The following is a 23,117-nucleotide window of genomic DNA, read 5'->3' on the forward strand; positions in this document are numbered from 1 at the left end:
CTTGTTTTGAGGTGATTCCTACTCTCATGGTGAGAGATACAGACCAATGCTTTTTTGCATGGGGTGTGTTTTCACCCAGAAAACCCCAGTTTGTAGACATTTCTATCCTGACAATTTAAACATGGTTTTACAAGTGCACCCTTAGATCTGTCTTCAGAAGAAATCAGATCTTTCTGATGCAACACAGAGCACAAATGCACCTGAGAGAAGCAAAAGCACCTTGTGAAAGGAGGACAGATCGTATGTATCTATCTGTTCTGTTGCTTCCAATTTGGAATGACTGACTTGAAAAAGAAAGCAGACTGGGGCCTTAGGGTTCTGTGTCTTTTCCTGCCTTCCTCCTCAGGGCTGGCTCCATGCAACACCCCTTACATCCCCTCACTTTTGGTGAGGTCAAAGCTGCAGAAAATTGATCAGTGGGTTTCTGAAGTAAGAAGGCTAAAAGCACTAAGCTTCAAATTGTTGTCATTGGGAAGGTTGGCAAGGGTGAGGGGTAGAAGAAATATGTTCATGACAAAAATCTCTTCAGAGCAGAGGAGCTGAGGGGTGGCTAAGGAAGACTGCTGAGATCAGTAACAGTGTTTTGGCTGTAGAGAAGAGAGAGATTCCTGGTTAGAGAACAGTCTACTGCTCTGACAGCTGCAGGCAGATTCCTGATGGTAAGGGGAAATTCTAGCTGAAACCCATTGATCAGATCCGATCTAGCAGGCTGTCTTAATGCAAGAGGTCAGTGCACGCAGTGCTGCAGTTTTCACTTCATTCACGAGGGACCGTCTAGAAGGTCTGTCCCAAAGAAAAGTGTCAGACTGGAGTGTAATCTCTGGTCCTACTGAAGTTTTTTTTTTTTTAAGAGATTTTGCCTGCCTGAATGCATTTTACAGGCACTGCACTGATCCACGCTGAAAGGCACTGCTTTCTCCTGAGAAAATCTGAGGGAGCAGGCACACTTTAGGAAGGAAGGTGTGGTGGGTTGACCCTGGCTGGACACCAGGTGCCCACCAAAGCCGCTCTGTCACTGCCCTCCTCAGCTGGACGGGGGGAGAAAATACAACAGAGGGCTCGTGCGTCGAGATAAGGACGGGGAGAGATCAGTCACCAATTAGCATCACAGGCAAAACAGACTCCACTTGGGGAAAATTGATTTGATTGGTAATAAGTTAGAGAAGGGTAATGAGAAATAAAAACTAAATCTTAAAAAACCTTCCCCCCACTCCCTCCCTTCTTCCCAGGTACAGCTTTGCTCCTGAATTCTCTACCTACCCCCCAGCAGCACAGGGATACAGGGAATGGGGGCTGGGGTCAGTTCATCACACATTGTCTCTGCTGCTCCTTCCTCCTCCTCAGGGGGAGGACTCCTCGCTCTTCCCCTGCTCCGGCGTGGGGTCCTCCCCGGGCTGCAGGTGGAGATCTGCTCCCCTGTGGACCTCCCTGGGCTGCAGGGGGACAGCCTGCCTCACTGTGGTCTTCCTCATGGGCTGCAGGGGAATCTCTGCTCCGGCACCTGGAGCATCTCCTCCCCTCCTTCTGCACTGATCTGGGGGTCTGCAGGGCTGGGGCTCTCACATCATCTTCTCACTCCTCTCTCCAGTTGCCCAGGGTTTTTTCCCCCTTCTTAAATCTGTTCTCCCAGAGGAGTTGCCCCCATCACTGATGGGCATGGCCTTGGCCAGCAGCAGGTCCGTTTTGGAGCCGGCTGGCATCGGCTCTGTCGGACATGGGGGAAACTTCCAGCAGCTTCTCACAGCAGCCACCTCTGTAGCCCCCCCAGCTACCAAAATCTTGCCATGTAAACCTAATACAGGAGAATGGAAAGGGGTGAGAGTTGTAGGGGCAGTGGGTTTTTCTGCAATTTAAAAAAAAAAAAACCAAACCCAAACCAAAATGAGCGCTGTAGAAAGTAGCCAGAAGAAAAACACCATTTACACCTTCCCTTATCCTGCTGATTTCAGAAGCAGCTGCTAGCATCGATACCACTGTGTGCTTCTGCAGGCCCATGACTGTCAGCCAATTGACGAGAAAAGCCTCAGCATAAGCCCCAAGAACCAGTTAATTGTCTGTTCCTGTGGTTGTGGGGGAAGTTGTGTAACCTCTTCTTGCTTCCTTGTAACAAAATGGAAGTACTATTTTACAGTACCTCACTGAGTCGCATACATAGAATAGATCAGGTCTGTAACCTGCCAAATTACTTACTAATAAAAGTCTTAAGCCCTCCCTGGTTTAAGAATGCTGCAGCGCTTGGGTAAGACTCATCCTCTGCAGGAAAACATCTCCTGCTTCTTAATTACACAGGCAGACTCAGCATTGGAAAGGCAGCGGCTGGGAGCGCAGTCTCTTCCTTAGAGCGGCGTTTGTGTGCGGGGAGGAGGCTCGCGCAGTGCTCTAAAGCCAGGTCGGTAGCGGGTAAAATAGCCAAGGGCCCATCATATGGACTGTCGTCTGGATCTTCCATGAGGATGAATTCCCCAGCCCCAGCCTGGGAAGAACTCGGTAGCAATGGTGATCTGGGAATGGTGGTTTCAGCTGTGGGAGGGTTCCTTGGGTAAAGCCAAGCCAGGCCTCTACATAGCTGATCTGGATGGAAAGGGATAAAAACCCATTCAGCTGCTGCAATTCTACTCCCTTTTCTCTTTTTACTGCAATACATTACTGCATACTACCATGAACCAAGGTATAGAGCTGGTAGTCTCAAACCGGTGTTTTCTCAAGCTGCTGTTTTTCATTGACAAACAGTATGTCTGAATTTCAGATTCAGAGATGGTATCGAGTCACAGCAACTGTTCGCGTGGCCTCCACATCCCACAGCAAATGCCAGCTACACCTCACTTACTTAGGTTAACCTCTCCTACTGCAGGTCAAGTCCTCTGAGTTATCTTCTGTTTGTCACAGGTCAAGAAGGAGCACGCTATCTATCTGAAGTGACAGAAGCAAGGCAACCCGATTTCCTCCTAGAGCCCTTTGCAGTCTTGGTTTTACATTGTTCTATTAAATGTGATGAGTACGTGTTACTCGGCCATGATGGCTACTGATTGTTTCTCCTGGAAAGACATGTAGAAATAGGCCTGGGCTGATGAGGGAGACGAACAAATAGATGTAACTTATGCTAGCGAAAGAATTTGCCATATAGTGCAAGGGAGCACAAGCCTACGGTTGGCTTGTTACCGGTTCTCACCCTCTTCTCTTGACCACGTCTCCCCTTCTTCCTCTTCCCCAAGGCACTAACTCGCACAAAACTTCTCCCAGCTGCCCTCTACGGTGTCAGACACTAGAGATGTGAGTAGTACTGCAGGGGACTTGAACAGACTTCCAAATCCTCACTCTGCCGTGGATTTATTTTTGAAGGAAGAGATGAACAGTACTGCATGCTCGTTGTTATAATGAAGCTACCCAGCTGAATGTGAATGTTCAACAGCTTAACTTCACTCATCTTAAAAAAAAGAAACAAGGCGGGGGGGGCAAAGTCAACAGTTGCTGCGTAACCATTCTCTTCCTTCTTTCCCTGGGGCATGTCTACACCATCCTGCAGCTACATCCAGTTACCACAGCGATTCTGGTATCCTACAGGATGTTCTTTAATGATGAAGTATTCCTCCCACTGTTCAACATTATCTTGCAGAAATTAGTATACTTCTGAGACTCTATTTCATCTCAAGAAACTGAACTGCTTTATAAAGCAAAATGGTTGTCTTATTGTGCCCCGTCTGACTGATGAATCCACATACACAATTTGAAATTACTTCAGTTTATATTAACATAATTGGGTTCTTATTCTAGGTACAGAGCATCTTACCTAATTGGAAATTCAGGTCATATACTCAGAAATAAGCTAACAGAAACTTACAGCAAATAAGGATTTCTCTGTTATTCTATGAACCTCAGCACTATACTAACAACATGAATGACTTCCATGAGGATTATAATTGAGTATATTATGATTTAAATCTTCTACGAATTTCTTAGCATTAGCACTAAATAGGATTACTTTTTCTCCTTTCACAGATAAACAATTAAAGCATAAACCACATCCAAAACAGACAACTCTAACACCATTATTAATGATGATAAGCCAGTTTATTTCTCTGTTAATAAATCATCCTTCACTAGAGAAATAGAAACCAAAACCTAATTTTTTAAGACCCTGTACTGTAAGGATATTGAGTGGCAACAGCTGACCTGCTATTAGCTCCACACAGTGCAACTTCACTTCAAGGACTGTCCTATTCCACTGAGAATCCACAATCATCACTTTAATATAAATGTTTGAAAAGCAGAACAATGAAGAAGTAAGCTTTACAGCAGAAAATACTCCACTGTAAGTATGCTCTTCTTCTACAAGTGCATGTAAAACTGACAATACAGAGAAGGGAAATCCTTACCTTGTGTGCTAGGAGATGCCTGAGGTGATACATTTATTTCAGTATACTACTCTGATGCAGATTAGCTTCTCACAACTAGTTTTCAAGGAATGCCCACATAAAATATTTACACTGCACACATGAGAAAAAGGGGAATAGCTAGATGCTTTAAAATATGCTGGACAAATTCTAGATTTCTTAGACATTTAGATGCAAGCTTCTCACACAAGGCCCTTACAAGGACAGTGTTGCATAGTCCTGAAAAATACTTTCTTGCAGGACAACAGGTCTGCAAAATGGAAAAGTCTTCTACAGCACCATATTCACCGTCGAACGCATGCTGTGCTCTCATTTAGCTAAACAGCAGTTCTGTAAGTGAAGTGCTTTTTGGATCCCAGCAGCGAGGTCTTGGGGAGTTGGACTCTCTGCAGTACAGCTAACTGGGATTCCTGCTGCTTCCATGGCTTCCGCAGTTGTTGGACCGATAGCAGCAAACTGAAATGACATTATTTACAGTTATCATAGCGTAGTCAGTTACCGCATCAACTCTTACTAGTTACTTAGGTACATATCCTTCCTTCTTTGCTGACATTGTCAGTGTATCAACTTGCATGGCTGAGCTTACTAAACTGTACTAACCATTTCAGGTTGAAGATTTTCAGCATTAAAAACCGCCTATCAATCGAGCTCCTTAGAATTTACTTAGGAAAGATTATTATTTATCTTGCCATTATAAACATTTAAAGCTCTTAGTCCCACAAAACAGGAAAAGTGAGAGGAATTTTAATATGCCTCAGCCCGATTCAAGCAACAACTGTTCATACCTTCACATCACTAACAGAAAAAAAAGCCTATACCCAGTGGAGACTGGGCAAGTTAGTTGGGGAAAAAAATTCTAGGTGAAAAGAATTACTTTTTCTTTTTTTAAAAAAAAGGCTCTCAGCTATATAATAACATTTGTATTTGCTATCTATGTATGTGCTATAATCTGTTTTTTCAGAGAAATAAAACACAAACAAAAGAGAAAACAAAGGTTTGTAAAGGGTTTAACAGCCTTCCTATCTCTCATTGCCCACCCCAAACTTCCTCCCTACTGTATTTCACCCCTTTTAAAGAGAAGATACCTTGATATGGTAGATTAAATCCCCCGAAAGCTTCTGAATGTGCTGGAGGCAAAATCTGACGCCAGATGGACTGAAGAACACGATGCTTGCTGGAAATCCCTGAGTAAAAGTAACCATAGGTTGGCATATACTACTCACTATTCCAGCAGTGTATCAGTACACATTCATATAAATCCTTTCAACTGTCTCTATATGGATGTGAAGTGTTTTTATTAATGAGGAACAGCAGTTAAGCCAACAGAAAGGGTTTCCTGTGGTGCAGACAGCCTGCCATACCACAGAACGCTGAAATTCAGGTGTGACTTGAAACAAATACTTTGTCAAACAAGCACTTGCTGATAAATGTACTGAAAGTGTTCTGCAGCCATACTTATTTTCCTGTTCAGCAAGAAAACTCAGCAAGCTATTTCCCTAAATCCATTCCCATCTATCTCAGTTCTGCGCACATTCTCTGTTTCCTAGCTCATGTGGTTTACCCCAAGTTCTGCCCACCCTGAGAAGCTCTGGCAAAGATGAGGTGTTGCCTTAAAACTGCAGACCCCTGGAAGGGCTCGCTTGCTCTCAGAATAAGCCTGCCTTAAGATAGCAGCAGAAACCTTCTGTAGCCAAAAGAAAACTGCAAAATTCGGTCTGGAATGAAGGGCCCAAGCTCTTGAGCTGTGGACCCAAAGCACATGCCTCCTTTATCATGATTTTCTGTCTGACAAGAAAGATACACTAGTTCAAACTACATCTGTTGTTATTTTATAGCGCATGACTTGGAAGCTAGCCTTAGCTCATGGAGGCCAGAATGACAGTTTAACACAGTGCTGTTCATTGTCTCATCAAGTGCTAAACACTTGTCGTTTTATGTCAGCTCTCCACGCACTAAATATATAACCACGATATCATCAGTTAAGAACAACTAAAAAGCGCATGAGAAACACATTTTAGCAGCTTTACACTGAAACTAACATCTAATTGCGGCAAGCAAGGAGTTCCATAAAAAGAGTTCAGACAGTTACAAAATGCATATGCACTACTGACTCAATTTTGTAACTGCTATAAACCAAATACTGTGGGGTTCAGAACTGCCATATCCACTGGGGAACACCAGGATATACTACCGTGTATTGGTTAGACTGCCCGCACCATAACCTTTTAGGACCTCTTGAAAAAGAACTTTAGAATCAGTATGTAATTTAACAAGACATTAATGCACAGATTCTAAAAAGAGGTGCAACACGCTCCAGGAGGCCAAGTTTCTGTAAGAAGGGAGGCCTGCATTTTGAATAAAATTAATCCTAGATATCATGTAGGCTCCTACAAATGGAAAATTCAGAAAGCCAGTCTTGAAAAAATAAAAGCCGTTATTAGTACCTTCAAATCTTTTATTATGCACTGATCCTTGATTAATGACATTTACTGGAGTGTTTTAAAAAGAGAACAATATTGATAATTCTAGCAAATATATCTCAATACACTGGTCAAGAGCATGCCACTTGGAATTCTAACACTTAAAATGAGAATACTACATTCATAGATTGGATAATCAGAGAAGGAACACTGAAACTATGTAGGGCAGATTACTACTGGATTCTGATTTGTAGTATACAGCAAAGATGTCCAGTGATATTTCAGTTACACTAATAAAAATTAATAATAAAGCTGTTCAATAAATATCCTCGCTAAATGTAATTTCTGACATAGTATTGCTTAAAAAGCAGTCTTGTCCAGCTCAAAGAAATAAACTGAATATGTAATTATTTATGCAGTAATTCTGAAACATACATGTATTTTGAAAGTTAGACAGAATGTGAAAAGTTTTGTTTTTCTTCTTTCTTGTGTCTTTTGGGCTCGTTTACAATTTTTATAAGAAATAACTGAGGGACTTGCGCTTTCTGTCTGAAACTTTTGCTAAAAGATTTTCTTGGTAGTCAACACGGAAACAAAACAAGAAGCCCATGCAGGATATTCCTGTATCACCACAATTACCATTTACAGACAGCTGAATAAAAAGGAGTACATTCTGCTAGGTATTATCATATACCTCAGAAAAACCTCAGATTACATCAGCATCCAATACCTGTTGTGAGAAGTAACTGCTCAAAGATTCTTGCAGGTCAGCGTGTTGGGTTGTTTGATAAACAGTAAGGCTTTCCAGAGGTATACCTGGAATCAGGATATACATTCATAATTAAACAGGGTTTCATTAAATTTCTATTATTTCAAAAAACCACTCTCAACATGCTAACTGCACTTAAGTGTACTATTTTAGGCTAAAAAGATTAAAAAGATAGAGAAAAGGTACTTCTAGAGTTTCGAGATGTACTAAAGCATCTGTAATCAGAGGACCTCGAAGCACTCTGGCAAACTGGCAAGCCTTGCAGCGTTTCTGGGAGTTATCTCCCATCGCACAGAAGAGAACGTGGGTGAAGAACAAGGCAAATAACCTTGCTCACGTCATGCTACAGCTCAGTCCCAGCGCTGTGGGCAGCAATCCAACCTCGCGGTTTTTACTCCCATCCTCTAACTTCTAGCCAACTTAATAGCAAATTCAATTTTTAGTTATTCAAATTTGGTTCACAAGCTCTAGATACAACTTTTCTCATAACTGACTAATTAAAATGAGGCTCCAAGGGAAGTTCAACCTTTTTCTCTAAGTACTGTAGGAAGTACTTCTCTTTTCAGGGCTCCACAAGGAAAAAGAAGAGCTGAGGAATTAGGTTTCTCTCCTGTAAATACACAAGCAAGAACTTTAATTACTTATGTTTTTAATAAAGAGTAAACATGATACATTTAATACATTTTAAAGGTATCAGATGTTGAACACCGCAGTAAATGCTGCATGCTTCATCACAGACACAGCCATAAGATAACTGAGAACATTTGCAGTGCAACTGCATCCACAATTCAGAGGACAGAGGCTACTTAGCATGTAAATTAAAAAATATTCCATAACTATAATATGAATACATTGGCTAAAAAGATTGCACAAAAGATAAACCGCGTTTCTATTCTCCTTGCCATTCTACAAAGCAAGTACTGTGCAAGTTATCTCCTCCTCCTCCTCCTCAGAAACACAATCTTCCTCAATTTTATATTTAAAATCTTAGTCCCACTCAATACATGACAGCTTGCTCTATACAAAAGAATGTTCAGGCAGACAAAGAAGAGGACAGAAATACTGTGCTGAAAAGTTTCAATCTATCTGAAACTAGCCAATAGCACTGTCTGTATGAGATTCTCAATAATTTGCTGAGTTTAGGGCTTAAACTAATTGTTTTGGCAAGTTTTTCACTGCTAGATTTTATCTAATAAAAGTGAATATTAACACTTTGCAAAAGATAAAGAGCATTTTAATCAAGGAAGAATTCGATTTTTGGATAGGAATTTAACAGCAGGCTTTTTTTGCACAGAGTTTGCCTTTCCTATAAATAACAAATACAGAGAAGAAAATTTCAAGATTAAATTCTATGCAGCTGCATTCATCTTTCAAAATAAATGAGAGTTCCTCAACACATTTTTTTATTACTAATTCAGATACGTTAATACAAATGTTTAAGAGACGACTACTAGAAAAAGAAATGCTTTTTTTTTTTTAAAGTGCTGGAAGTAGATTCTTGGTTTATAACAGTAGGCATCAGAGATGCCTCGGGAGGCGGGGGGAAGGACAGCATAGTAAAAATCAAACAGAAAGACCCTAGCAGGAGTCAACACAGATATATCTGACTGTCCTAAATGCACACTGAGGTTTTATTAGACGCCACAGAAATGCTTGTAATAAATTACAGGAAGGAAGAATGAACTTGGGACAGAATGTAAAAGAGATTGTAAAATAATAAGATAAAACCTAAATATTTCAGCATTAATCCTCCTGCAACTCATGTCAGTTAATTGAAATGTCAGTATGGTATCTGTAAAGAAACACTAATCCTTTTTGACTTGTGTTTACAAAGCACAGAAAAATTCCTTAGTAGGCCTGAACAATACAACAAGCATTGGCCCTCATGGTATCCCCTACTTCTGTAACCAATGCAAATGTTACACTGTAATAAAACTGAAGAAATATTTGCCTTGAAAAGAGAGCAAAGCTAACTAGCTAGTTAAGGAGTAAATTCCTTTATTTTCCCAATCACTTAAGCTGAAGTGGGTACCACAACACAAAAGGTGAATACCAGAAGAAATTTCATTGCTTCAGATTTTATTTTTATTCTGACAATAAATTCTAATGATATAACAAATTTAGAGCTATTCTTTTCATTTACTTATCATTTTATGCATAAACAAAATTAAATACATACATAATAGGGAACATGATGTAATTTAATCTGTACTTCAGAGGTTGTTATAAACCACTTGATAAATTGAGAGTGCATAAGTATGCAAAATCCAATAAATCATTGAGTATGATTATATGTATCAACAACAGGCAGTCTCCAATGATTGAAATTCACTGTTCGGTTATCGAAACCGAAGGGTATTCAAAGGCAGTCATTTTTGCAAGGATAATGGAAATGTTGCAACATTGTGTTAACTTAAATAGCCTGCTGGTGTTCCGGTATGAAACTGCCCTCAGGATACTCTATATAAAAGGCTGTAAACACACAGTTCTCTCTTTCTGTGGTGGCTACCAGAAGGTGCTGCTGGCTCTGGAATTTCTCTGCTCTCACCAGAAAGTGCTGTTCCCTGTCCGGCTCCCTCTGTGACTGCCAGCTCCTACCTCGGCAGGAGGGTGCAGGCAAAGCAGGGAAATAGCCACGGGATCAGACATGGTCAGAAGTAACAGGGTCTGTGAACCAAGCAGCTCCCAAGTGAGGAGAAAGAACCGGGATGATCCTCGACTGGACTGAGAAAATAACCAAGAAGATGTTATGATGCAGTAGGTGTGCCAGTCACAGGTGCACCAATGAGGAATTTTTCCACTGCTGGTACTACATGCACTGTTTTCTTTAGACCTGATCCTAGGTTTTTTTCACAATCATGCAACAAAAGAGACAGGTATTTTTCTCATCTTCCTTCTCAAAAAACCCCTCCATCTGCAAACTGGCAAACATTAATTCATTACCAGAAGTAAATTTCCTAGCACTAAAAAATCAGCTAAAACCAGTCTTTGTTTTAAAATACCTTTTGAAGAGTAGATGTGGGTTATTCTTCACTTATGGCATTTTTGTGTTGAAAATTTTGTTTTTAATTTTCAGAATTTATTACTTAATCTTGTGTTGGCAACTCTAATTTTTATCATGAAATATTCCATATAGTTAAAATATTTTATTTGCCAATGAATAACAGAGCACTCTGCCCGTAAAAAACAATACTTGCCAGCTCAAATCAATTTTTCTTTTACCTATAAATCTCTGCTACTATGCAGACTTTGCTAATCAACACTCTCTTTCACATCTAACATGCCTAACAGCCAAATATAACGTGTCAGGGTTCTTGACATCATTTCCACTACTGAAGCACCTAGCAGCTTATTCAGCAAGTTCATAAAGCGTGGTCAGCAGTAGGGCTTTTAAACCAGCAGATACAATAATTCATCCAACATCTAGAATAATTGCACTGTCATTTGTTTCTCTGACTAGGGTTAGCCAAAGGCAGACTATTTACCTTGACTGACTGAATAACATGGCTTTTCAAAGCATTGGTCATTCTCTGTCCCATTAGTGGACACTGCATGAGCCTCTAGATGAAGGTTTCTGTTCCCCCTTTTAAATTTGGGGCAGACAGTCCTTCAGCGAAGGACATACCTTGGTATCAGACTGAAAGCTACCCTCCAATTTCACTGTGAGGCTCCACTACACAGCTCCCTGCTTTCTTACATGAGCGGGGATGCACCCCAGGTCGTGTAAAAGTACAGAGAAGAATCTGCCAGCTAACAGGTTGCTGCTGAGATACTGAACCTTAGGTGCGATTTTCACCTGGTACAGAGGTTATTTTAACAACGAGTTTCAGAGTGCTTGGGGACTAATTTTGCTGACTTCTTTTGATAACTGTTCCTCCCAGCCGATGCTCAAGACGGACACTTCGAAGGCAGCATGCACCTCAGTCGTGGATCCCCTGGAACACCACCACGTGTGGCAGAAGCTCCGAGGTCAAACTCATTACACTGGCAGCTCCCACTGATGACATTCTTCACCCAGCTCCTATATCCCAGACTGTACAAAAACACAGCCTCTTTTTTCACAGCTTGTACTGACCCAACCACTCAAAAAATAATGAGCCCCTAAGCCTAAAAATGTTTCTTATTACTACTGGAAATTTTAACAAACTACAGTAAAAAAACCCCAAGGCAGTAGACTAACTAAACTTTTAAAAATTACCCAACAATCTGATAATACATTTAGAAGCAGCAAACAGATCGGCATATCCAGCTTTAACCATAACAAAATGGTTAAACAAAACAAACTATCATTTTAACTAACCCTTTTTGCAACTTCTTCAAAACCACTCTCCTTTGGTGCTGAAAAATAGATTCCTCTGAAACCACATGTTCATTCTGAGGAAAGGAGTTCCCCTTATCTACCTGGAACTATGGCATGGTGAAAAATCCCCAGCATCAACTGGTTTGAAGCAAGAGAAGTCAGGTCACCCAAAGTTCACAGAGAAGCAGCACACCTACAGTCACAATCATTTAAATCTTAGAATTAAGCAGCAATTTCCAATCATTACAGCTCTGATCTTTTAGTAAAAACATACTTTGTCTACTGGGTCATATAGTATTATTAATCAATTACAGAGTCTGAGATTTCATGTAAATTAGTATTTTGCATAGATAGTTCAAAGTATTTTTTATCATCTTTTAAAGATATCACCTGCATTACCAGAAGTTGATTCATGGGTTCTGCATAGAAGAGATACATGCAGTAAGTACTTCTCCGCTTCAGTGTACACTTGATTTATAGGAAGTTCCAAAACAACGGAAGGTACATTAGCTTAATTGAAGTAGAAGATTTTAGATACTTACTTGAGCAAATATATTCAGCTAATTTTTCAGCATTTCCAGACTTTTCTCCTTGTGGAGTAAGACCAATTTCTTCCACTATAACCAAAAGCAGCAAAGAAAAACATTTAAATCAATGAGAACAATTCAGATTTACTATCACAGAAACATGGGTTGAAAAGGGAGACACAACTTGATCCACACTCACAAATACTTCTTTGAAAAGCAAAAAATCAGAGCCTTTGAAGTAGTAACATGCTATGAAAGATTTGATTTTGGTTCTAGAAAGACAAAGTACGAAAGAAGAATTCTGGGGATAGCTAAGCTGTTTTGGAGAGTTTCTAAACTCTCCTACCTGAAGCGGTGAAACAGAAAGCACTGTCTCACTGCACTGAATGGGCTGCAATTCCTGGCATGGTACGGTTGCAGGTAGCTTCCCAACAAGCGTATCGCTCTTCTTTGTAGTGAAAGCTGAAATATTATCAGAAAATCTGAGTATAACACTGGTCTTTCTTAAGCCAGTAAGTAGGATTAAGATGAATTCCTGATAAATTAACTAGTTTGGGACTTGATTGATTCAAGATGCTTGTTAGGTGTTACCAATTGGTGACTCAGTGTTGTTACCAATGTGCCTGAAAAAATATGCTTTTTACAGAGGTAGCCAGTACTTATCTGAACTATTTTTGTACTAGAAGCAGAAAAACATCAAGACCCTTAAAACTCTCAAATGCTAGTCTTTTCATAATATTTCCTGTGTGGTTCAGTGGAAGCTAAAGCTACAATGCATTCTTACAATAAGAAAGGCTTTCATAAACTAAAATCTATGTTGCATTTTTTTTATGTACATAAAATATGTATTGCATCAAATTAAAACCAGTGTCAAGCCGAATAAAGCAGCTGACCCACTGAAGTCAATGGGAAGTATACTGCTGACTTCTATTTGGCAAATGCCTCACAGGAACACTGAAGGAATGAAGGGCCAGTGCATCACACTTTGTACAGTCTCAGACAACCATCACCTTCATCCAATTTAATTTCCAAAGTGAACGAAAAAAACCCACATGCAAATTAAGAACAAAGGGTTTTTTCTTCTTTTTTTGACCAAACTTTTAAAGTAGTTACCATCACAATACAAAAGTAATGAAAAAACAGAAGCTAGAACCTTAGCTGAACTAAGCACATATAGTTCTAATGTGTATACAATTACCTGTTTTCAAAATTATCCATTTATAAAACTTCCCTATATTTTCTTCTAAGCACCCTTGAATAGCAGCCAATATTCCAAAAAATGTACTTTACAAGACAGATTTATCTAAGATTTCTTTTTTTAAACCCCAGCTTACCTAGAGAAGCTGTAGCTTTTCCTACCACGTATGCTGGTTTGGTATTCCATCTTTGTTTAAGAGATTTTGACCAGGCTGAAAAACATTAAATTAAATTTAAGCAAGTGGCAACAAAATACAAATGCTAAATGAGTATTTGGACTTCTGTTTAATCTACAAATACAGCAAAATAATAATAATAACAACTAATACTCCACTACATATTTCAGCAAATCTGGACGTACAAAATGAATTTTTAATGTATTTTTTCATTGTGTAAACAGCAGTCTACAACATGTTTTAAAAGCTTAATTTGAATAAACAGTTCTTAGCCGCTTTTGCTAAGCAGCATTTTTAATGCATGCTTGCCCTATGCCAGATCACACGCAACTTGCAATGTTAATTTATATTTTGGCATTAAGAATTTTAAAAAGCATCAAAACTCATAGGAAAAAACAGCACATAGTACAAAGGGAGATTTAGACATACAAATTGGTGGTTTAAAGCTGAAGGCTTAGGCAAAAACCCCACATATAATCTTATATGACAACAAATAAAAGGGTAAAAATCTATATTCATGCACTACAGTACTCTATAACACACCTCTTTCTTATACAAGAAAAATATAGAAACTGATTCTATTTTAAAAATACACCAAAAATAAGTTATCAGCTCAGAAATAAAATCTACCAGAGACCAAAATAAAATTACTAGGAAGTGGTTTTCCTCCTTCAGACTGTATCTTATAGGTTACACTTCTTGGATCCAGCTACCTGATCCCTATGCCTGAAATCCTAACGGGTCAAAAATAGATACACTAAGTCTTTTACTATCTTGTCTTAAAACAGTACAGCATAGGACATTGAGTTCCTTTCTAGTATTCTTGGGGAAAAAAAAATTAGAAATAGAAACTACAACAGTAATAAAATCATAGGAAACTATTCTAAAGAAGAAAAAGGATTTATTACCTTTGAAAGGAACCCAAATAGGAACTAAAGACTCCCCAAATTACTAATCAGAACTACAGATGAACTCTAGGTAAGATACTACATTTGACCAAAAATCCTAAAATATAGCCCTCTGCTGTTGAAAATGCTAAAATGAGCTGACAGTGTATTTACTCAAGAGTGTAACCTTACTCACTGTACATTGATTAGTATGACTACAGCCAAAATATGGAGCAGATAAAGTAATGATACAATTTAAGTGCACACATAAATCCAAAGCCAGTAGTTAACACTTAGCATAGGAATTCAGAAGAGTTTACAAGGATTTGATAGATCATTGGTATGGTAATTTCTATTTGGCATTCTGCAGGATTCTTACAACTAATCTGTTGGCTTTTATGTATCACCATGTCTTCAGTGCTTTTTAGCTAATGCTAAATTCACTTGAAAAATTTTATATTCAAGACAGAGAAATCTGTTTTTCTGTAAGACTCCATATGAAGTCTACACAGAAATAGCAGTGGCCAGTTTCTACAAAATGCTCCTCTCTTTAAGGGAGGAAAGTGGTTAGTAAGCAAAACTAGGCACTGCAGCAAAATACTCCTCGCGCATGAGTTTCTGTTTACAACTCTTTTTAGCAAAGATAACCACAACTGAAAGAGCTCACACTAATTAGTAATTTGCACCAAAAGCTCTCTCATTTCTAAGAACAGCATAACTGCAGAAAACCCAGCCCTCAACCCCTTAAAAGCTCAATTTCATGAGGCCTTTATGATGCCAAAAGAACTACGATATACAGCTTTTTAAAAAAGGCATACTCCAAACACCTACTGGTGGGTGAAATAAAATTACAGACTCCATAAAATACTGAAACAGAAAGACTAAGGAATATAAATATGCACTTACCTTCATTTTTACTATTCTCTTTTAAACATAGCTTGATGGCTTCTAATGCTCTTGGACTGGTAAAAACTAGGCCTCCGTAACATTCTGGATGAGAGAGCTACTTACAAACAGTAAATTTAAGAAGTAAATTTAAAAAATTAATAGATAAATTTAAAAATTAAGTTGGTCAATTCTTTATAAACTTGTGAAGAAAAAACCAGCTTCAATAAGTGTCTGAAACTGAAAAGGGCAAATATTTCATTACTATCAGTAGCCAGAGTATTTATAACAGAAATCTATAACAAAGCTTAAATTCAGAACAAAACTTGCACAGATTATATTAATTCTGAGAATTTGTAGGAATGGACAAGGATTCCTGTCACTGAAATGAGCTGGAAGGATAGGTGAATGACATACGAGGTACTTAAAAATTCATACAACAGAAATGAACTGTTATTCCAAGCAGTAACACAGAGGGTACTACCCAGACAGCTGCTTGCCCCCTGCCCCCTCAAAGAACAGTTAAGATTGCTAAGGGGCTCTCAAAGATCAGTACAAAAAAAGGAAAAATGTTCTTGGATCACTTGTAGATGAAGATCATGATACATTCAAGCACCTAACAAAGTTCAGTGCTGTTGGAGATTGTCAGTAAAGGGAACCTTCCTTAGAAAACCTTTTCAACATTTTAAAATGAAACATATACATTGAAGAAAGAGTAGAAAGAAAACACTGATTATGCAATTTTATGCCATGTAACTAGGAGATGCAGTACACTATTTCAGTACAACACAAGGGTAAACCTCAGGTAACCTTTAGCTGTCACTACAGTCTTCTCATTTTTTGTTGTGACTAAATGCCCCAACCTATGACTACCTGTGCTCCATCACCCTAAACATGATTTCTATTTGACCAACTTAATTCTTCAACAAGTATGGGTAACATACTTGATGTTGGATACAATACTGTATTGTGTACAACTGTGTTTGTAGAAACACAAAAAAAGGTACCACAGAGGGCATTATTAAGTCAAGATAAGACATGGCATCTTAGGAACCATGGCCTAAATTTCGTTGAAAATAAGACAACTGAAATAATTTAAAACCTACCTTTTCAAATAAGCTTTCAAGAGATACGAATTCAAATGACAAAACTGGAATCAAAGTTGCTTCAAATCCATATAATCCTAATTCCTACCAAAAAAAGGTTTACAGCTCTTGAAATAGATTTCAAACAGCAGTTTTTTCTTTTTCAAAGAATTAACTAAGCACAAATATTTCTTTTTACTAAAGTAAAATACAAAGGCATCTTAATTCTTTTTACTAGTGAATCTGGTTTTGTTAGTTATTTAGTATTACAACATAATACTAAACAAACAACTGTGAAACTGAGGCCTCCTATATAGCTACTGAATAGTTACAGTATACACCAGCACATAACTCTGAAGTACCTAAGTGACAATCGATCACCTAGTCCTGCAAATATTCTTGTACATCTCTGTAATTCTTTAAAGTCAATAGAACTGCTCTTACAAGTAAGACCTACTCACATGACTAAAGGCAACAGCAGAAAGGACCACAACCTCTTCTTCACATTACATTCCCAGTAAGACTACTAACATTTTTTGTAATCTTAATTCTATCCATATGAACGTAATCAATATTAATTAAAATGAAATTGTTTTAATATCAGTACTTTGCTAAGAGCTTTAACGGTGAATTCAGTATGAATGCCCCACAACTAAAATAATTTTTTCAGTAACAACAAATTTTCTAGCATACTTTTTTTCTTAGCATAATGTCAGACATGCATTTGTAATTTTGTTTAAGCACTTTTTTCACTTGAAACAATCAAATTAATCTCTCTTGCTGAATGACACAATTGTTTACTTTTTAAAAAATTTACTCACTTTAATATACGGATCTGGTCCTGAATCTTTGTCTTTGGGATCCTTCAGCAACAGAACCTTCATTGTTTACCAAATAACTGCAAAAGAACTCTGAAATATAATAACAGAATTTATCTAAATTAGATCTAGACGTCTTTCTACTCAACAGCGACTTTAATAGCTCAGCTTCAAAGAAACTGGGTTGCTAACAGTTGCACTGCTCTCTATACAATGAGTAAGCAGTTAACGTACATTCTCTGGGCATGAACATCCACCCTGATAAGACCAACAAATAACATGCTGTCTTTAGATAATACTGCTTAAGGGAGAAGCTGTAATGAAAGTCATCAAGGAGAGTACATTTTAAAGGAGAATGTTTTGTAAAAGAAGTAACAACCCCTACAATGCAGTCATGTTCAGCAACGTAAGAAGCTCCTATCTATAAAAACTTATTCTATTCTATTCATTTCCATGCTAGTTTCCACCTTATGCTCATCATAATGAGTATGCAAGGGCTTATGTATCAAGTGATTTAATTTGATGCATTTGGGGTCTCACCCTTTTCATGGGGGAAAACGTGCAAGGCAGCGTTTCAATTTTTTTAAAAAAAATACAAACATATGTGTGCGTGTATATACACACATTTATACATCTGAATATAATATATATGATATTCATATGCCTTCTTTGATATATCTATAGTAAACAAGGCAAGACTGAAAAAATATATTCTGTCATTAAAATAGAAGATGATAGTTGTCAGTTCCTTAAAAGTTGACTTTGGTGCTGAATTCAAAGTCTGCTACAACACGTAAGCAAATATAGCAAGCATCAAAGTAAACAAATGTGATAATACAAACAAACAAAAATCCATTCTCTAACTGCACATTTACCTTAACTATATATGTGTTACTTTCCTGATACATTACATACTAGCAAATTCACTTTAACATTAATAATTATGAATATTCAAAAGTACAGAATATTTCAAATTTGATTCATTTGCATGACATGCATTCAAATCCTCAAAACTTCATCAAAGACAAAACGTCTTAACCGTTAGACACTGAAGTCCTCGTTTCCACAAGTCTTCTAGCGCTCAGTATTGGCACAATGGGAACTAGTAGGGCTTTGCAGTTCTGAAATACCAAGGCCAGTGAAGTCAAAGGGAGCGACTAAAAACACACACAGAAGAAGAAACAAGGACTTTGTCGAGGGCCATATTCTCAAAAAGTCTAATTCTCGCCAATTTCAAACTAGAGCAAACGCTGAAGTAGACCCCAAAGTAGATCTCATCCATGGCTTTCAAGAGTTGGACACCCAAATACTTGAGTATCCAGTTGCTAGTAGCTTGAAGAAGGCAGGGCTAAGTGACTTTTCTCAGTTACTTTAACATTGTAACAGTCTTCACTTTAAAAATCCAGCATTCTTGTAAAAACATTCTTTGCCCGTAGTTCTTTGTAGTATAGATTGTTGTTCTGATACTGATGTTACTAACAATCTTTCCTGTAACTCCACCTTCAGTGCTTATGCTCTAAGTATGATAAACTTACATTTCTATTAGTACTCTTAAAGTCTAACAGCACCAATAAAAATGTTAACTCTAACTTACCACACCTTCCTATTTCCAAAATACACAAGATTTAATAACATTAGGAAGTCAACAAAACATAAATGTAAGGAAAAAATAAAAATCCTTCCAAACTGTATAATACAAGATAACAATACTTTCTGGAAAGAGCAATTTCCAAAAATATTGTAATAAAGCCCCCAGACGACATGAGAGAGTTAATTCAGGTACACCTGGGGAAAGCCGATTTCTAATTAATTACTTTAGGTAGTTAGAACAAATTAACTTCCTATCCTATGCCTTATTACTGTGTCAAGTAATGAATAACAATAAGAAATGGGTAAACACCCATGCTTAACAAGGTGACTTACAATAATCAAATTATTCTGTTTAGATCCTGCATACAAAATATATACTGAAACCAAACAATAATTACAAAGTCATAAAATATCATGAACTACTGCCAGATGCAATTACCTAGCTGTCTCCTCTACAAAGAAATCATACAAGCTGTATTTTGGACTCAGCCATCTGGCTCACTTGTATAAAGAGCAAGACTGCACAGCTCTGGCGCTCCTAGAAGCCACTGGCTTATTTTCAATTCTGCCAGAAGGCAGCTCGTTTATCGACCCCAAAAAGGGGCTGCAACTGTCCAACAGAAGACAAATTTGACCTAGAGAATCTGTAAGTTTGTGCATTCATGAAAAACACGTATTTTGATCTGCAACTACCTTCTGACTGCATTTGGTTTTACTGCTGAAAAAATTAGTCTCCTTTTCCACAGCCATAAACTTCTCAGACCGTTCTGTTCTTTTTGCCTACGCAGTTCAGACAGGTCCCCACGCATTTGGTGACAGGCGTGGCCAAAGGAAAACTGGTGGAATATACCCGTTTCCAAAGGCCTGGCCATCACACCCAACGCTTTCTTAGCAAGCGTGCCCCACCACCACTGACACATCGCTGTTAATCGGGGCAAAAGGCCATCTGAACGGGCAGGCAGAAAAGAAGGCCGACAAGATCCCGAGGAGGAACAAGGACACATGAGCACATTTTCAAACCAAAAATATGCCAATATACATTCAAAGGGTGAACAAGTTAAAACTTCATGATGGATTCTTTTTTGGGGGAAAAAAAAGTACAGAGAAGTTTTTGTGACTTGCAGTGATGCATGGGTCCCACTGCACTGGGAATGGTAAGAGAAATACAGTATATTTATTGGTTTACTTGTGTCCTTGAGATGTTACCAAGGAGTGCCCTACAAATGACTGAAATACAATTTTCCAAACAGCTAGCTTTCTGCTGAATACACTTAGAGTCAAGAACCCTGACAAACATTCCTCTTGAACAAAAGACCATTAAGAGAAAGCACATAAAGAAGACGTGCAGCATCTTTGGTAATTTTTTATGTATTCTGAAGGAAATACTTACAATACAAAGATATACTTTAGGTATCTTATATATTTTGTTTAGAAATTATATCTTATATAGTATATATTTAATCAGAGGTATGCACAAACTTCTGAACAACCATTAAAAGTTTCTATTTAGAACAAAGAATGGACTTAGCAGAGTCCAGCAGTGCTCAATCTGTATCTGGAAAATAGAATGTGTATGAATAACCTTAATAAGTTTTACACTGCCAAGTCTTTGTTTATTGGATGATGCTCACTGCCCACTTTTGGCTCACTAAACAAGCACTTTGTTTGCCTGAGCACCAATAACAACCCTGCAAAGATTGTTCTTCAAATGTTAAAAAAATACCATTTAAAACCCATTATGCTTGAAGACAGCTAATAAGAGATAAAAGATTTTTTGTCTTGAGCACACAGACACAAAGATGAAGAAAAACTTGTATTAGTCAATCTGAGGTTTGGGAACCATCCAGTTAGCTACCGATAACAAACTACAGGAGTGACTGGAGTGTCTGAGGCATTACATCACGACTGAAGGCTAAAACCAGTTTGGTGCTATTTCTCTGAGTTCACATTACTTAAGTCCACCTTACTTAATCTAGAGGAAGGGTAATTTTAGGTCACGTTGCATATTCAGAACATTATGCTTACAGACATAATTGAAATGTTTTCCATTCACAGCATCACACAGTAAAATTCAACATCCCTGTGCCTTCAATTAAAACATAAAGCTAATTACAATGTGTCCCCCTGATATTACTGCAGTAAAAATGAGCAATACTCTTTCATATTAAAAAAACCTTTGCAGATTTTTTATATACAACATTGTACAGAAAGAACATGTCTGTGGGTCACTCAACTTTGATTTCAAAAGCTGTCCCCAAACTAACTGCCAACTATCTCTAACAGAGGACAGCCTGTAAAAAGAAATAAATGGGTCCTTTTGTTTCTTGCTGCTACGTGACACCAAGAGCTGCAAAATATATTAAACTTTTCTAACACTATTCTGATTAGAAGCAACTCTATGGGTCACACAATAAGGTTTGATTGCCAAGTGCAAAGGGAATTGTCTGTTCCATCATAAACATAAATGGAAATGAATTAAGAGACACTATTGAGATATGATTTTTAAAAAACCTCTAAAAATCCCTGGGCTAGGATTTTTGATGCTATGCATTTCTTACCAATATTCTTTGATTTGGTGGGTTTAATAACCAGAGAAGAAAAAAAAGCCTACCTGTAAGGCTGCCATGAAGTATGGTTCAGAAATCTACCAAATTCACATATAATGTAATACCTGTATCATCAAGTAACAACAACAACCACCAAAAGATTTCACAACAATTCCTACTGTTTGGGTGTCTATGTTGCAAAACTCAACAACGTAACTGGTTCTTTAATGTGGCAATCCAGAGGAGCAGCAAAGGACTCAGATCCTTCTACTACGTCATGGACTTTTACCAAAAGCAATGTTAGTAATTAGTGTCATTCTTGACTGATATAGTTTCAAAAATAAAATGGAAAACTGTATATAGATATACATTGCATCCCCACAGAGGCAGTTTTAGTGCAGCAGTAAAGGGCTTTGCCAATATATCTTTCTCCACACTTAATTCTTTCCCTGTCTATCAGTATTTGTATTTTGGCAATGACCTAAGTGCTCCCAGAGCATACGCAGCTCTCAAAAAATAATTAAAAAAATAAACACACACATTTGATACTTTAAAGAGACACGTAAATTCCATTTGGATTATATTTATAAAGCCAAAATTACATCCCAGGCCCTACATCCCAATGCCTTGCATTTCTTCTGGCTGGCAGTAGCAAATGCCCAATCCTCTTCCTCAAATGACCTCATTAACACCTACCTTTCTTAACTAGACATGAAGACTTAAATGGAACATGGTCTGCATGAATGAGCTCAAACATTAATGGCCACTTCTATGCTTTTAGTGCTTAGCATTTTTCAACACATTTTCCTGATGAGTATTTTTATGAAAGCCACATTTACGTTGTGTTTACTGTATTCCACCTCACTGCCTTTTCTGTTTGTTTGCCTGGAATTACATGTAACAAGTCTGGGAATTATTTTTTTAAGTAACCACTTGATTCCTTTTTTAATTCGGCTTTCGGCAGTTTGACTAATGTCATAGATGCTCAGGACAGATATTTAGGCCCCTGTACTGTACTTCAGCCTCTGTCTGGCTTTCTTTTTGTCACAACGGTGTAAAGGACAGGTTCAACAGAAACAGGCCAAGAACAGAGGTGGTGAGGGTGGAAGAAACCTGAAGACATTTGTCGCAGGGGTCAATTATTTCGCTTGCCTTTAAACAGGGCAGGCAGCAACAACGATTCACACGCACCCACGCTTCCACATACCGTTTCCAGGCGTGTCTGGAGTCACGGCAGAGTCCGGGTGACTTTCCCAGAATACTCTATTTCTTTTAAAGCAGGTGACATCAGCAGCACGAAGAGAGAATCCCAAGTTTTGGGGTTTTTTTGTGGTTTTTTTTTAGGAGCGAGGAGAGGGGCGGACCAGGACGTGTCGTCGTCCCCCCCCCCCCGCCCCCCCCAGCTCCTCAGCCGCCCCGGCGGGGACAGACCCGGCCCCGGGACCCTCAACCCCCGTCCCTTCGCCGTTTAACACAGCTTTTCCCTGAGATTCACGGCGGGCAGGCAGGACATAACCCCAACTCCC

The 23,117-nt window shown here is 38.4% G+C and overlaps 1 protein-coding gene across 3 annotated transcripts; it reads right to left on the minus strand.

Moving 5' to 3' along the window:
* Nucleotides 1-2,577: 2,577 nt before the first annotated feature.
* Nucleotides 2,578-22,983, minus strand: UROS (uroporphyrinogen III synthase). 3 transcript variants are annotated; one of them, XR_011326949.1, is made up of 11 exons: nt 22,799-22,983; nt 17,459-17,548; nt 16,659-16,742; nt 15,574-15,670; nt 13,742-13,816; nt 12,423-12,497; nt 8,123-8,190; nt 7,542-7,627; nt 5,477-5,575; nt 4,680-4,847; nt 2,578-3,424 (listed from the first exon to the last, which is right to left on the minus strand). XR_011326949.1 is itself a non-coding variant. In XM_069797202.1 (10 exons), the coding sequence occupies exons 2-10, from the start codon at nt 17,519-17,521 to the stop codon at nt 4,701-4,703; spliced, it is 810 nt and encodes a 269-aa protein (XP_069653303.1). In that variant the 5' UTR covers nt 17,522-17,548; nt 22,799-22,982; the 3' UTR covers nt 4,047-4,700. The 3 variants fall into 3 exon arrangements, 2 of the variants coding, with proteins under 2 accessions (XP_069653303.1, XP_069653304.1); XM_069797202.1 differs by lacking the exon at nt 2,578-3,424 and having other exon boundaries at nt 4,047-4,847; nt 8,107-8,190; nt 22,799-22,982; XM_069797203.1 differs by lacking the exons at nt 2,578-3,424; nt 16,659-16,742 and having other exon boundaries at nt 4,047-4,847; nt 8,107-8,190; nt 22,799-22,982.
* Between the last annotated feature and the right edge of the window lie 134 nt (nt 22,984-23,117).

Source organism: Haliaeetus albicilla, chromosome 11 (assembly GCF_947461875.1).
Source record: "Haliaeetus albicilla chromosome 11, bHalAlb1.1, whole genome shotgun sequence".
Taxonomy (NCBI): Eukaryota; Metazoa; Chordata; class Aves; order Accipitriformes; family Accipitridae; genus Haliaeetus; species Haliaeetus albicilla.

Bases quoted from the DNA above. Each gene is read 5' to 3' on its own strand.
- UROS (XM_069797202.1), bottom strand. From the start codon at position 17,521: ATGAAGGTTCTGTTGCTGAAGGATCCCAAAGACAAAGATTCAGGACCA. The intron at 12,498-13,741 runs GTAAGCTGGGGT...TTTTGGTTATAG, and splicing joins AAAAGCTACAGCTTCTCTAG to TGGAAGAAATTGGTCTTACT. The intron at 4,848-5,476 runs GTATCTTCTCTT...ATGTCATTTCAG, and splicing joins ATTTAATCTACCATATCAAG to TTTGCTGCTATCGGTCCAAC.